At 52.7% G+C, this 16,030-nt stretch overlaps 1 protein-coding gene across 1 annotated transcript in view; it reads left to right on the top strand.

Annotated features, from left to right (window-relative positions):
* Window positions 1–13,907, top strand: part of WDR27 (WD repeat domain 27) — a 154,286-nt gene extending 140,379 nt beyond the window's left edge. Inside the window, exon 23 of the mRNA XM_032593355.1 lies at window positions 13,646–13,907. Within this exon, the coding sequence (XP_032449246.1) occupies window positions 13,646–13,696 (51 nt within the window). The 3' untranslated portion in view covers window positions 13,697–13,907. The remainder of the gene's footprint in view (window positions 1–13,645) is intronic.
* Window positions 13,908–16,030: the final 2,123 nt, after the last annotated feature.

Below are 16,030 nucleotides of genomic sequence, written 5' to 3'. Positions count from 1 at the left end.
ACACCTCCTTGGGCTACTGGTTCCCACGGACTCACCTGGGAGGCTCCAGCCAGGACGGAGCTCTGTGTCTGGTCAGCTCTGACCCGGGCCCGCCTCCCCGCCTGCACACGGGGGCAGAAACACCGCAAGGTAGAATTACTTGGATAAGTCCAAGGAGAGGCCGGAAGGCTACGCAAAACCCTGCGACATGCCGGACCTCGGCGAGTTTCAACGAAGTGGAGATGTTTATCCTGGATTAGAGACGTTTGAGAAGTAATGACATTACGGAACTCGAGTGTTTGGACAGCTCCGTCTCGGCTGCACAGCGGGCCCTCCTGCCCATCCCGGAAACTCTGAGTTATCGATCAGGAGGGTCTGCCTGGCTGCCAGAGGCCGGTCCTTCACGGAGCCTGAGTCGTCGCGACGGCGGGCTGGGGCCGAGGCGCCGTGTTCCCATCAGAGCGGCCGGGCAAGAACTGAGGCGGCGTGTGACGCGGCGTTTTCTCTTCTGAAATCCGTCAGACGGATGAAGTGGGGCAACGGGCTGTGTTCTCCAGTGGTTTCTGCCCCGAAGGCTCATGGAACTCACACTTTCAGATGCCGCCTGGTTTGAGGCTTTTAATCCAAAGTAAATCTTTGCGCTTACTGCCTCCGTCAAGGCCGATACCTGCGTGAGGTACGGTCCCGGTTTCCGCGCGGAGGACGTGCCGCGTGTTCGGCGAAGGACTTCAACACGGGGCCTGCCGCGAGCAGGGCGTCGGTGCCCACCCACGTCTGCTCCTTTCGGCCCTGCGACTTTTCACGCACCAGATTAGCAACGTAAAAGACAGACACTAGATTTTCCTCTAAGATTGCCTTCACCTCTGAAAGCGTATGGCTCACCTGGAAGCGGGTACGGGGACTATAGGAAGGGTTTAGTCAGCGGGTGCGGCCAGCGACACGGGCGTGAAAATGCTTCATACCCGGGGTCTTCAGGTGTCACGACATCAGTCTTCCTTAGGCTTCAGGACCAGATCGTGCTGCCAAACATGAGCACAGGGAGGGAGATCAAGGGCGGATGCAAAGTGACTCCATATCGACCGCGTGGCTTGTACGCGATGCGTCGTTTGCGCCATGAAGTGGCCGTGTTGTTGTATGTGTCACGCGTGTGCGCACGTCAGTCGGTGTGCCGAAGCACGATCGTGTTGTTGTCCCCACTTGGCAGATGGTAAAACCGAGGTGCAGACAGAGGAGATGATTCAGCTGAGGTTACGTGACCAGTAAGCGGTCCGCCGGCGTGGGCCTCCGCCTCGTCTGCGCTGCGATCACAGCGGGACTGTTGGTCTTACCACTTTGACTTCCTCCCGGCTTCCGAGTCTCGTTTACGAGGTTAAGGGGAAGAGGGTGCTGGAGAGCTCGCCTTTCCGTTATTTGCCGACCACCAAACAGACGAAATTCGGAAACGTCACAGGACGAGGGGGTTAGTCCTGGGTTGAGCGAGATCTACACCAGCACACTGTGCCGCGCACGTCAAGAAAGGCAGTTTGAGCCGGCCGCGCACCAGTGGTTCCCACGTTGCCGTGGGCTGACTTTGCTGCCTGGTCGCGTTCGAGGAAGTTGGGGACGAATGGCAGTGTGGGTTATCGTCTTCAAATCTTGCTCCAGGAGACACTGGAGAGTCTCATTTCTACATTCCTTCGTCCGCTGGAGGACGCTGAACGGTAGTTTCTTTGTGAAGGAATTTCAGACCTTTCCCCCCACCACAGAGATCTCCCCAAGCACACAAAAAGGTAAATCCTGGCACCTTTCACGCATAGAGACAAACGGTGGCTGTGCCAGAGTCTGGCGTGGCTTTTCCACGCACAAGCACGTGTTCTCAGGGGCGGGAATCCAAGTCTGTCACGGGTAAATGATGAATTCCTCTCTTCATTCCAGTGGCACGTCTGGGTTTTGTCTCCCTTCACGACTGTTCTGTTAGGTGAAGTGTCCGTGAAGACGGACGGCCGTCTCCAGGAGTTACGAAAGTGGGTTCCCCATAGTCCGTGGTTCCTCTCTTGGCGTTCCTGTGGCGTCCCCGTTGCCTCCAGCGGCAGGGACGGAGACTGGGCCCCTCTCATGGGTGCGCCTCCCTCTGCTCCCCGGGGGCCGGCCAGCCTCCCCCCGGGAAGCCCGGAGGAACGGGTCGGACCACAGGCGGGCTTCAGGGCCGATGTCCAGCACGGCCACGTTTGGTGGCCTCACCTTGCATTTGAACCTGGAGCTCCTCCTCTCTAAGAAGCGCTTCTTTCTCCTCTCCTTCAGCTGTACGTGGAGCTCACATGCAGAATCTGGAGTTCTACGTGGCTCTTCCCACGTTCTCCCCACCGTGGAGGGGACGTATGCCGGCTCGTCCTAGAGGAGGGTGGTATTTACACTATAGAAACGATAGCGCTTCCCATGTGCCGGCAGAGTTCTAGACTCGTTCTCAGGCCCTTGAAGTGGACACTGTGATTATCCCCATCTTAGGGTGAAGACGCCAAGGCACCCGAGGTTGCACGAGGTGCAGCCTGGCCAAGCCGTTCTGAGCTCTCTGTCTTCTATTACTGATGGGGAAAGGAGGAAGGTTCCAGAGAGGCTTGGGTTTGGGGAAAAGTGGCTACTTTCAAACCTGTTGTTTAGACAACAAAATCTCGTAGGCAGAGCTGTGTGATCTGCCCCGCCTGCTGCACGCTCGGGAGGTGGTCCTCGGTGAGCAAGGAAAGGTCCCAGTGCTTGGGGAAACGTGGAGAAAAAGGAGTCTAGACATTTGGAAACGTGCCTCCGAGTGGAGGAAGTCAGGACACGTGGAGCCTGCATGAGGTTTGAGGATGACGAGCAAACATGAAGCGATTTAGCAACATGTGTTGTTAGAGCTGGATTTCACTTAGGTGTGCACCGAGCACGAGCACCCAGGTGTGCACCGAGCACGAGCGCCCAGGTGTGCACCGAGCACGAGCGCCCAGGTGTGCACCGAGCACGAGCGCCAAGGTGTGCACCGAGCACGAGCGCCCAGGTGTGCACCGAGCACGAGCGCCCAGGTGTGCACCGAGCACGAGCGCCCAGGTGTGCACCGAGCACGAGCGCCCAGGTGTGCACCGAGCACGAGCGCCCAAGGTGTGCACCGAGCACGAGCGCCCAAGGTGTTCACCGAGCACGAGCGCCCAAGGTGTTCACCGAGCACGAGCGCCCAGGTGTTCACCGAGCACGAGCGCCCAGGTGTGCACCGAGCACGAGCGCCCAAGGTGTGCACCGAGCACGAGCGCCCAGGTGTGCACCGAGCACGAGCGCCCAGGTGTGCACCGAGCACGAGCGCCCAGGTGTGCACCGAGCACGAGTGCCCAGGTGTGCACCGAGCACGAGCGGGAGTCTGGAGTTACGACCCAGAATCTTGTCTGCTTCCTCCTGCATTATTCAGTTACGGAAACCAAATTTTTCTCACCTCTGGCCATTAATCATTTGTCAGGATTTCTCTATTGTATGAACATAAGATGTGTGATGTTAAAAAGTAGTCTTTTATGTGTTGCGTGCAAACACCCAGAGCTTTATAAAATCTAGCTGATGACGTAGCACTCTTAGTTCTTCAGGTGAAGTATTTCTGTAGAGGCGAATCTCACCTGAGATACAAACATGGTTACTTTTACCTTTCACATGGCTGACGACACAAAGGCTTATTGTTTTATACCCATAGATATTTTGGATGTCATTTATTTTCAACAATCTTTGGCAGCTCCTGTTATCTACTTCACTTAGTCCTATATGGTGGCATTTATTATATTTTTACATTAAGGTTTGATGATAAATCGTTTATACAGAGTAGAGTTCATCTGATGGGGTTTGAAATTAAATAAGAGGTGACAGATGGATATACGGCCATACGACCTGCACCACAGTCAAGCTGGAGATGTTTCCCCGCCTAGGTCCCTCCAGGGTCAGGATGGAGACCCTCCCCCCACCCAGGTACTGTGAGTCCCTTCGTACTCAACTTTTTCTTCCGACCCCAGCCACTGATTTGATTTCTGTTCCTTATGTCTTTTCAGGAAGTCACACACAGTACTTTGAATAATAAATACACCACGTGTTTGGCGTGTGTATCCTTTCATGCAGGGTGGTGGTCGTGAGACTTTTTATATGGCTGCATGTCTGACTGGTGTGTCCCATCGTACATTTCACACTGGTTTATACCAGTTTGGAAGGTTTGGGTTTTCCAGCTTTTGTGTGGATTATGAGTAAAGCTACAGAAACGTTCGTGAACAGTTCTTTGTGCCAACGTATGTTTTTAGTTTTCTGGATAAATAACTTACATATGGACTTTCTGGGCTGTATGTGAAGTGTATGCTTTATTTTATAAGAAACTGCCAAGATGTTTTCCACGTGGCCATCTAATTTTGCCTTCCATCAGCACCGAATGTGTAAGAATCCCCCTGGTTTCGCAGTGAGAGTAGGGTGTTTTTTTGTTCTAACACCCGCTAAACACAATGCAATGTGATTATATGCCAGATTCGGTTATAGACAAATCTGTGTGGATCCAAAATAGAACCTGGCCAACTGGATTTAACTGTGCACTTGAAAATGCATCCTGATTAAGTAGGATTTATCTCCAAATACAAGATTGGTTCGACATTGGAAAATCTAGTGACTCAATCACCACTTTGATACAGAGGAAATATTTTGTATTCTCTCAGTAGATGCCGGAAAAGCATTTAAATTCATTACTGTTTAGGATTAAAAGAAAGTCTACCAAAGTAGGAATAGAAAGGAGATTCTTAATCTGGTAAAGGTTATATGCTAATATTTATAGAAAATATTATACCTAGTACAGAGATTTTACATTCATTCTCTTTAAAACCAGACATATGACAAGGAGAACTACTTTCACAACTCTTTTAACATAATATTGGATATTCTGAATGATAAAACAAAGAAAGAGAAACAAATGAGAGTAAAAAGCCTTGGAGGAGGAGAGACAAAACTCTCATTGTTTGCAGATGATTTGATTCATTTAACTGGAAAATCTAATAGAATCATTAAACTCTTAGAACTGGTGTCATTCACCAAGGTTGCCACATGTAATATCTAGTTACAACAATCAAATTATCAGTAATAACTAACTGAAATTAAAATAAAAATAAGATTTCCTTTATAATAACAACAAATAACACTTTAGGAGCTTAACTGAGAAAAACAATGGAGAAAACTACGGAGAAAACTTTAAAATGCTAATAAACTGTGTAGAAGTTCTGAATAATATTCCATATCCTTTCATAGTTTAAGTTATAACTTAATATAAGAATGCCAGTTCTTTACTAATTTATAAATTTATTGCAAATCTTTTTAAAAAAATGTTTAATGTTTATTTTTATTTTTGAGACAGAGAGAGAGCATGAATGGGGGTGAGGCAGAGAGAGAGGGAGACACAGAATCTGAAGCAGGCTCCAGGCTCCGAGCTGTCAGCACAGAGCCTGACGTGGGGCTCGAACTCACGAACCGTGAGATCACGCCCTGAGCCGAAGTTGGACCCTCACCTGACTGAGCCACCCCGGCGGCCCCCCTTCCACAATTTTTACATTTATTTATTTTTGACAGAGAGCACAAGTGGGGGAGGGGCAGAGAGAGAGGGAGACACAGAATCCGAAGCAGGCTCCAGGCTCCGAGCCGTCAGCACAGAGCCCGATGCGGGGCTCGAACCCACAGACCGTGAGATCATGACCTGAGCCGAAGCCGGACGCCCAACCGACTGAGCCACCTAGGCGCCCCTTTATTGCAAGTCTTAATCAAAATTCCAGCAGGATTCAATAAACTTATCCCAAAAAACATTTATTGGAGAAAAAAGATCCATAAAAGGCTAAGTCAACTTTATATTTTCTTTATCAGATAATAAGCAATATGAGACCATAGAAATAATGTATCATTGATTCAAGAGCTGAAATAAAGCCAAAAGAACATAATAGAGAATTCAGAGATAGACCCATGTATATTTGAGGACTTAATACATAGTAATATGGCACCATGAAACAATGGAGAGAAGATGGATTATTTGGTACAGTGTTTAGGGAAAATAGGTCTTTATAGTGAAAAAAAACTATTTTTATTTAAACGTGCATACACCTAATGATTTCAATATCCAGATGTGAAAATTAAAACTATAACTAAATAGAGGAAACTGTAGAATAGCTTTGTGATGTATGCTTGGGAAAGATTTCACAAAACTTAAAAAAGTTGGAAGTATAAAACATGAGACAAAAAATTTGATGACTTCTGTCTTCCTGAAAATTAAAAATTTATTGTTAATGAAGGACACCTGAGAAAGTTAATGGCCAATAACTGGCAGTAATATTTAAAATTGAAAAATGAGTAATATGTATAAAACGGACCTTAATTCCTGACACGCCTCAGAGTCACTGGGAGCCTGTGTTTTGGTGTCACCTTTGTGCCTCACCTGCCTTCTCTGTGAGTGGGGATGGCTGCCCGTATTTACGTAAGCCCACTCCAAGTGATAGAGATTCAGGATGAGGCCACCAGTTGAGAAAGATTGTTGTGGGTACTGTCCTGGAGACTTAATATAAACGTAGTTGTGGGTTTATTATTTTTTATCTTTCCTAGAACTCATTTTGTTCCCTCAATGACTATTTGATTTTTCGTTAATTCTGGATAATTCTGGCCATTATCCCTTCAAATATTTTCTCTTGTCCAGTCTCATTGTTCTTGCGTTTCAGAACTCATTTTATTTTATTTTTATTCTTATTTTCTTACTCTTATTCTTATTTTTTGAGAGAGAGGTGGGGGGGGGGAGAGGCTCCATACCCAGCGTGGAGCCTGATGCAGGGCTCCGTTTCATGACCCTGAGATCATGACCTGAGCCAGAATCAAGAGGCGATAAGCCACCCGGGCGTCCTTGGAACTTCTTTTAAGTGAATATTTGGACTTAGTCTGCCATCTGAAGTCTCCTTCATGGTTCCCGTCCTCTCAACTCTATGAGCTGCATTCTGTGTGATTTCTTCACACCTGTCTTCCAGTTCACAAGCCCACTGTTGTGCTGTTTCTAATCAGGTCTTAACCCACCAACCGGAAGTTTATGTTCTGTTGCCCTACTCTTATTTCCAGCTTCACTTGGGTTGTCTTCAGTCTTCCAGTTCTTCCTTATAACAGCTTATTCTTTGATTGTGTTCCTAGCCATTTTAAACATACTGATTTGAAGACACATGTGACGGCTCTGTCGTCTACAGTGTTGAGTACTCCTTCCTGCTGGCATTGTGTCCACTAACTCTCATTCATGCGAAAGCATCCAGAGATCCTTTAGCAGAGCTTACCTTGAGGGTCCTGCAAGGCTTCAGTGGAGGAGTGGTCTGGGGGTTCTTAGGTTTGCTCTGCTGGTGCTCCAGGAATATTAGTAGCTGAGACCACTTTTTTTTTTTGCTTAGTTTCTTGATATGGAGTTCCTTTTATCACATAGCACAAGCTAAAACGGCAAACTCCCTGTTAGGCATCCCTCTGTTATGGATTTTGGAGGTGATTTCCTCACCTCAGGCTGAGACATCTCATCTCCCTGCTGTCTGGTTGCCCTTTCTTGTCCATGCTTCACTCAGGTCTAAACGTGTGTATCCTCTGGCTTCGTGCGGGGTGTTTGGCCCAACTCCCTGTATCATGAGACCCCGAGTCCTCACCTTCTGTGTCCATATGGTGATTAAAGCCTGAGATCCCCCTCCAGCACACACACACTTTGCTGTAACAGAGACTGATTTCCTTGGGCAGAAAGTGATGTCATAAACTTGTCCCTCTGGCTGTCATTTCCTTTTCCAGGCTTGTCGCTATTTTCCTGCAGCTCAGCCAAGAGCCAATTCTTAGGCTCTCCAAGCCTCAGAATGCTGGTCCCTTCAGTAATCACCACCCTCGACCTTGCAAGAACTATGGTGAGGTCAGTGCCCCTGCAGCAGTGGGATGCATGCATTCACTCTCATGGGACGCCCGATTGTATTGAAGGAAAGGACTCGTCCCTGTCCCTCATAGTTTATCTTTCTGTCTCACTGCCTTTCTCAGACTTTCCACCCACGTGGTTGTCACGGGAGCAGCAAAGACTCAACACCTGACCCTGCGTAGGCCACATTTTGAAGCTGGAACTCAGAGAAAGCAGTGGCCGAAGCTGAAGGCCAGTAGCATAAGTGAGATAAGACTTCTGTTGCCATCTGTCCACAGCTGTGGCTTTTCCTGACTCCAAAATCCATTTTTGTTGTTGAGCACCTTTAGACATTCCAATAACCATATAATAAAATGCCTTTCTACTCAACTCGTCCAAGCTGGCTTTCCGTCCCTCACCACCAAGGAAGTGCGTCACACGTCTCTCCAGGCAGAGCAGTGGGGAGAATCTCCCTGTCCCCCTTCTCGGTTCAGCATGGCCACGTGGCTCCAGAGGGACTCGTCTCGCGTCCCGTGTGTTTAGACGCACCTCTCTCACTCGCGTGCCATCTTCCTGCCGTAGTGCTTCCCGTGCAGCGCCAGCCCCACAGGGCACCCAGACCGCAGGGACCCACTGATGCAGACAGCCGGGGGCACACTGCTTGTGTTCCGTTTACACGGGTGAAGGCCTGACCTTCAGAGGTGGAATTCCTCGCCAAATTCAAACGAAACTCACAGGACTCAGAGCTACTGTGTTTATCCCCCGGACACTGTTGCTTTTCCTAATGGTTCAAAAGTTTGGATATAGAAGTGACTCAGCCATCTGAAAGTTATTTTTCTGTTGTTTGAAGATCTGTTCTAAGAAAGGGTTATTAATGTTGTAAGATGTCATTAGTATGAGATTTGTAGCAGTGTTTTGCAGACTGAGGTATTTAGAACAGATAAACCTCATTTTTTTGTTTTTGGTCCCAGATGTGTGTGGTTCATCATCGTCTCTGATACAGTTGAAGGAAAGAGAAATTTTAAAATAAATTTAACACATGTCCGTGAATGTAAGATTATTTGGGGACTTGTGAGTAAGTGAAGTTTTGCTCCAGTGTGGAATCTGACTTTCTTTTACCCGTTTCTTTGAAATAAGAACTAAGTTCTCCTTCCAAAACAATAAACATTCTCAGGCCACAGTCTGAACTGTAAGCATCAGTCTGTTTCTCTTGGGGTATGTAAGTTGTATACTCGGTCTGAAAACTGCAGAGTTTTGTATCTGTCCTTTCTCTGGTCCTACACCGGTGCCAATGTGGTGACCTCCGAGTGCGCCCAGGCGCCTGGTTCTGGCAGGTGCTCTACATGCAAGAACCGATACGGCCCTTCTGACGCCTGGGTCGGTCGTGTCACCTGGTGTTCATCCCAAACAGAGGTCGAGAGAGGGCACTTGCCCCATACCGGATGACAAATGTATGGTAGGACCAAGGTCTGACTTCATAGCACACGTATGTCCGGGTTCATAGCACACAGAAACTCTGGAGAGGATTTAATGTTTTAAGCAAGTAGTGAAAGTCTGGACGCCTCCGCACTACCTCCGATGGCCCCACCAGTGTCCTTTCGGGCAGGATATCTCGACTGATTCCAGTCTTCTAATCGGTGTCAGTGGAGACCTCCACCACACGGGGCACTGCCCGTGGGCTGCGAGCGCCCAGAAATCGTGCTTATTGTTATTTCTGCGTTTCTGACATTTGATTCACTTAATCATTCATGGAAGCGAACGTTGGTCAGTGTCAACGATGAGAAAACGTCCTCCCGGGAGCTGTTGCCAGGCTGATGGCTCATCGCCTAGGAGATTACCGGGACGTCTTGAACCCAACGATTCTAAGAAGAAAACTGATGGTTTTAGTGAAGCTGAGGTGATCTGGGGATGCGTTTCCTGAGGGGGATGAGGGGCCGACCTTCGGGGCGCCTGCAGGTGCATCACAGTGTGCGCGAGCCAAGCCCTCGGGTCGTGAAGGGGGTGGAGGAGACACAGGACCGGAGCCAGAGTGGGTCACGGAGACCACCGAGCAGACATGGTGTCTGTGACGGGCGTCAGTCTCGGCAGACGCACTCAGATGTGTGTCTGTGCCCTGCGCCCCTGCTTGTGGACTGAGCAAGTGTGACTCCCCACTATCCCAAACCCTCACCGGGGTTCTTGTCCCCCTCCACCCCCCAGAGGTAGAAGGCCAAGCCCCAGTGCGTCTTGTTGGGACGGGGGGGACTGTCGTGAGGTGCGTCGTGTTAGGAGGGGGGGACTGTCGTGAGGTGAGTCGTGTTGGGGGGGAGACTATCATGAGGTACGTCGTGTTAGGAGGGGGGGACTGTCGTGAGGTGCGTCGTGTCAGGAGGGGGGGACTGTCGTGAGGTGAGTCGTGTTGGGGGGGAGACTATCATGAGGTACGTCGTGTTAGGAGGGGGGGACTGTCGTGAGGTGCGTCGTGTCAGGAGGGGGGACTGTCGTGAGGTGAGTCGTGTTGGGGGGGAGACTATCGTGAGGTACGTCGTGTTAGGAGGGGGGGACTGTCGTGAGGTGCGTCGTGTCAGGAGGGGGGACTGTCGTGAGGTGCGTCATGTTGGGGGGGGACTGTCGTGAGGTGCGTTTTGTTAGGGGGGAACTGTCGTGAGGTGTGTCATGTTGGGGGGGGACTGTCAGGTGCGTCGTGTTTGGGGGGGGAGACTGTCGTGAGGTGCGTCATGTTAGGAGGGGGGACTGTCGTGAGGTGTGTCATGTTGGGGGCGGAGACTGTCGTGAGGTGCGTCGTGTTAAGAGGGGGAGACTGTCGTGAGGTGCATTATGTTAGGCGGGGGACTGTTGTGAGGTGCGTCGTGTTGGGGGGGAGACTGTCGTGAGGTGCATTGTGTTAGGAGGCGGGGGACTGTCGTGAGGTGCGTCGTGTTGGGTGGGGGGAGACTGTCGTGAGGTGGAGCCCTCAGGAACCGGCTCAGTTGCCCCCACAACAGCCCCAGAGTGGGCCGTGGCCCTTTCCCCCAGGTGAGGGCCGCACCGGAAGTCTGCGACCCGGAGCCCCTAGAACCCGCCGTGCCTGCTGACCTGGGTCTCCTGGGCTCCAGACCGTGGTCGTTTGTCCCCTGGCCCGAGCTAAGACAGGCTCCCGGGTGTCGGGGCGTTTCTGGAGCACACCCGATGAGCCGGAAGACAGGCCCTCGTCGGTGGCCCCCCCGGGCCGTGTCTGCGCAGACCTCGGTGGGCTGGGCCCGCTGTGCAGCGTCTCGGGCCCAGGGCCAGGGCCCGGGGCGGCGGGAGCTCCACGGCCCATCTGCCCCCCGCGCCGCACGGGGTCTGCTGCCTCGTGGCTTGTGCTCCGGGCGGGGCCCCCGTGGCCGTCTGGGTGCCTGGCACCTGCTTCCGCAGGGAAGGATTCTGGGCAGAGGTGGGTTCCTGGACCTCTGTGAGGACCCATGGAGTTGGAGGGCTTGCACCTGTTCCCCTCTCTTCCTCCCAGCCCGGGAGTTTCTAGATCTGCGGGGACAGAAGCAGCAAAGTCTCCTCTTGACTCTATTCATGGATGTTTTACCTATTCTGAGGCAGAGGCTTTTAAAAACCAAAGGTCACAAAAGTACACGCTGCTCCCTGCACATCATCTTGTTCTTGGCGCGGCCGGTGGGCTCACCCGGCTGTGGCCCGGCCGAGGGCGCTGTCCCAAAATATCGGCAAAGATACCGAAAGTACAGTGGTTCAAGTATCCAAGTTGTGTCGAATTCCCGTACCGTAACAGCAGTAACAACCCAGCGTGGGCAGGTAGGAAAGATCAGTTGTGGAAGGCTCTGGGAGCACGCCCGAGAGACGGGGAAGGAGAGAGACAGGCTCGAGGACGTTTCCACGCCCCCAGAGAGGCACAGATCCGCACCCGAGACCGAAGCGCCCGACCCCGCGGATATGGTTTAGATTCTGGACCGTAACACCAAAGGGGTCGCGCAGCGACTTGGTGGGGCTGAATTGGCAGACGTTTGCAAGGTGGGCTCGGGGGCGAGTCCACGTGGCTCCGGGAGGAGCCCAGGACCTCAGCTAGTGTGGTGGCCGGCGGGACGCGGCGGGAAGGCGGCGCTGAGGTACCGCGGGGCGAGGGCTCTGGTGCCCATTGTGTCGTTTGAAGGAAGAGAAGATTCGTAGGTGGGGGTTGCGTGCCTTCTCTGGGCAAGAGCGTGAGTTGATTGGAGTTGAAGTCCCACCGGATGGCCACGCGGCGATTTGTGCAATGCGTCGAAATGCAGAATTTCCGCGCGGCCGCTTACAAATATCACACGGCACACCTGCGTTGGGTCCATGTGGAAATGACAGGTGAGGTCGTGGTGCACCTGGCCGGGTCCTGCTGTTTAAATGACCCTGCGTGGAGCCGTTCACGAGCCAAGAAGCCTATGTGTTGGCCGCTCTGGGTCCTGCCTCTGGAGCCCGGTTCTAAGGACAGTCTTCAAACCGTGGGTTTGTAACCACTTCCTTAGCCTTGGAATGAAAGTCTCTGTTTTTATTTGTTTGTTAATCAGCCCCCACCCCATTGTGTATCTCTAATGATAAAATCCACTGCCGTTTGGTGGGAAAGAGACCACTGGGGGTCTGTGAGGTAAGCCGAGCCAGTGCTGGTGGACCCAGGACGCTAAGAGCCACCGGGAGCTTGCAGGGGTGACCGTTGGCTGTGGACAGCCACGTGCACCCCACGTAGCCCCTCACGGCCCAGAATGAAGAGCGGGACTTGGGGCAACAGACCCAGCTCCGTGCCTTAGACCAGACTCTGTAGTGAGCCAAGTTCAGACTTCGCCAGAACCCCAGGGAAGATGAGGTCCGTGGCCGGGGGGGGCCCGAGCCCCATGTGGGAGCTGCCGTGTGCTCACCACCTGGTCTCAGGCCCCTCGTGGGGTCGGTGCCCGGCACCCATTTCCCCACTCGAGCCCAGAGGCAGGCGGAGGTGGACGGAGAGTGGCCATGGGGGGCGGAGTGTCTGTATCGCTGAGAGCAGAGTGGGAAGGCGCGGCTTGTGTCTGTGCCGTGGACGGCAGGGCTGCCCCCCTCACCCGGGCACACGGTCGGGCCCTGACCCCCAGTGTGGCTCCAGTTTCAGGGAGGGCTCTCAGGAGGCAAAGCTGGGGGCGGCCTAGATGCGGGTTCCTCGTCCGATAGGACCGGCGGCCTGACACAGAGGGAGAGAAACCAGCACCTGCAAGGAGGAAAGGCCGCGTGAGGACGGGGGAGGGTGGCCGCCCACAGCCGGGCAAGGGGCTCCCGCTCACACCGGGTCGCACGCCTTCCGGCCTCCGGGGTTGTGAGCCAACAGGCGTCTGCGGAGTCGTGTCCCGACAGCAGGAGACCTGGCGGGAGGGCACTGCCTGGATTTGCTCCCCAGGACGCGGACCCCACCTCACTGCATTAACGGGGCAGAAGGAGGGCATCTGCCCCTCCCCCCCGCCACCGAGCCAGCCGCCCTCCGCCCCCGCCCTGGGCTGTGGCTCGCCGCCCGGCCCGCGGGAGTGGCCAAGAGCTGGCGGGCACGTCTGGAGGCTGCCCTGTCCTCTCCTGATGCGCCTCTCGAGCATCAGAGCAGCAGTGACATGCGGTTCGCACCCGTCGAGTAGAATACAGCACCAGCTGCACGTGGAGATTTTACTGTTTTTGATGCACTCGGTTCTATGGTCTAGAAAATGGAAAATGAGGCAAACGCCTGCAGAAAGTGCCCTTGCTTCCTACCTTACAGGACCCTCGGCTAATGAAAGTGACTGAACCACATTTTGTCTTCAATTGCAGCTTGCCACCACCACCCTGGACGGCAAACTGCAGCTGTTTGTGGCCGAATAACTCACCTCGGGCCGGTGCGCCGCGGGCGCGAGGGGGACGTGGCCAAGGCTGCTGGATCCCAAGCCGCTGCTGCCCTGTGTCCCTCATGCTGGCAAGGTCTCCCGCCCCGCGGGACGGTCCCCCTTCCCGGAGACGGAGTTGGCCTCCAGCACTCGTGCGCAGAACATGGTGAAGTTACAACAGAATGTTCTTCAATAAAAAGTAACCCAGTGTTTGTGTCCTCCCGGACTTTGTGGGGTGGGGGCGGGGGGGTCCACGCTGGCACGGTGGGCTCACAGCCTCCTGACGGCCTGCCCTGCTGCTGCCTGCGGAACGGGGCCTCTGCACACAGCCTGGCTTCTTGGCCCTTCCTCCCAGTTGAGCCAGGGCCCCGTTGGCATACGAGGACCTGCTCAAGACCTTGCCTTCAGTTCCGTCGGATGAATTCCCAGAGGTGCACTTGCTGGGTAACACGGCAGTGCTGCTGTCGATGTTTGAGGAAGCTCCACACTGAGGAAACCACAGCACCTGTGCCGTTGACCGTCCCTCCAGCGGGCACAGGAGCGTTTGCTTGTCGTCAACACCCCACTGCTTTGTATAACTTTCGTAGCAAGCATTATTTGTCTTACATATTGTTTGCATTTTTATATGAATTTTCTCCAAATTAAGTCCTGATTCCAGTTTTCTATGACTTGGAGAAAAAGAAACTTAAAATTATTGGATGTCAGTAATAAGAGCCAAATAATATTTTAGAGAAAAACTAATGTTAAAAAAAACCCAAACATTACCAAGCTTTACTAGGGAAAATGCAGGACAGAATCAGCTTGTAAAAGCCATTGCTGAGGTGAGAGCCGTCCCGAGTGGCTGGCCCGGTGGCCGCCTCTGCCCCGGCCCGGCCTGCGACGGGCGGCGGGTGTTGGTGCCATGGGAGCTGACTTGCCGAAGGGATGTGTTGTGTTGTGTTCTTTATCGGCATTAATAGCAGTTGTGTCTTCTCAAGCAGCAAGAGGTGCACTAACGTGAGATTGTTTGGTCCTTCCTCCTCCATCGGAGAGCACTGGTAAAATAACATATTATGTAGAGCTTCTCACTGAGGGGCGCCTGGGGGGCTCAGTCAGGTGAGCGTCCCACTTCGGCTCAGGTCGTGACCTCACGTTCGTGGATTCAAGCCCCACGTTGGGCTCTGTGCTGACAGTTTGGAGCCTGGAGCCCGCTTCGGATTCTGAGTCTCCCTCTCTCTCTACCCCTCCCCCACTCGTGCTCTGTCTCTCGCTTTCAAAAATAAACATTAAAAAATTTTTAAAAATAAATAAAATAACTCACTTTTAACTTGATTTCACTTCATTACCCAATTTTTATGAGAACGCAGAGTTTGGTAGGAATTGTCACTAGATTCGTTTTCTTAACATTGGACAAAAGCTACATCAGAAGGAGGTAGTCATGGAATTTCATCTTGGAAAACCCATTTGAAGGCATTCTGTTCACACACAAAGTTCATAGACTGAATTAGGCCAATGGGAACTGGCCAACCCCAGGGCGTGCGGGAGAACAGTGTCGCCGACTCTCTGAGGTGTCGCCAGGACAGAGGTTCTGACGGTTTTACACCTGAGCCCACAGGTGGACGCAGGCGATGGAGGGTGTCCTTGCCCGGAGAAAGGGGGCCCCGTGATGCTTCTGAGGACACCTGGCTGGGAGAAAGGGCCAGGGCGGAGGCGGAGGTGGGGTCCGGAAGCATTTTATAGTTTGTGAAGGTAGGTTAACCTGTCCATCTCCCCCGACGCTGCCGGGCTGTTTCGAGGTGGCACCCATCATTTTACAGGAAGGAAGACTGAGACCCTCAGCATGGCTGCTGGGGCGGCCCGTTGGGTGTGCCGTCTGTGGGGGGTGCAAGAGTGAGCGGAGGCAGAGTGGCGGTGGGCGGGAGCTGGTGGGCCAGCTCGGGGGGCAGGGGAGGGGCGCTGGCCTCTGGGGGGGGGGGCGGCGTCCTGACCTCCGATGGGAAAGTGTCCCGCCTGCTCTGGTTTCAGTAAGTAGGCCGCTGTGAAGATTCCCTTGTGGGATTTGGATGACAAAGTGATTCCTATTATGTGGTGTGTGTCATGGGGTTTACACGCTCTTGGCACACCCATGTTTTTGTAGACAAGAAAGCAGGAATGTGATCGCGGGCTGCCCAAGCCGGGTGCGGAGGGGTGGTCTAAACAAATTCTGGAATAAACAGATTCTGCTCATTTTTGACATTCTCTGAGGTGTTCTTTTCAGATGGGGACTTTGCTTTTCATTAGCTGAAGCAGCACTGACTTCGTGTTTCAGACCTTGGGGGAAGGCGCCGGGTGCTTTGCAGTAGAGGTGCTGTTC

The sequence above is a fragment of the Lynx canadensis genome, chromosome B2, assembly GCF_007474595.2.
Source record: "Lynx canadensis isolate LIC74 chromosome B2, mLynCan4.pri.v2, whole genome shotgun sequence".
NCBI classification, from domain to species: domain Eukaryota; kingdom Metazoa; phylum Chordata; class Mammalia; order Carnivora; family Felidae; genus Lynx; species Lynx canadensis.
This window is presented reverse-complemented; position numbering and strand designations above follow the sequence as displayed.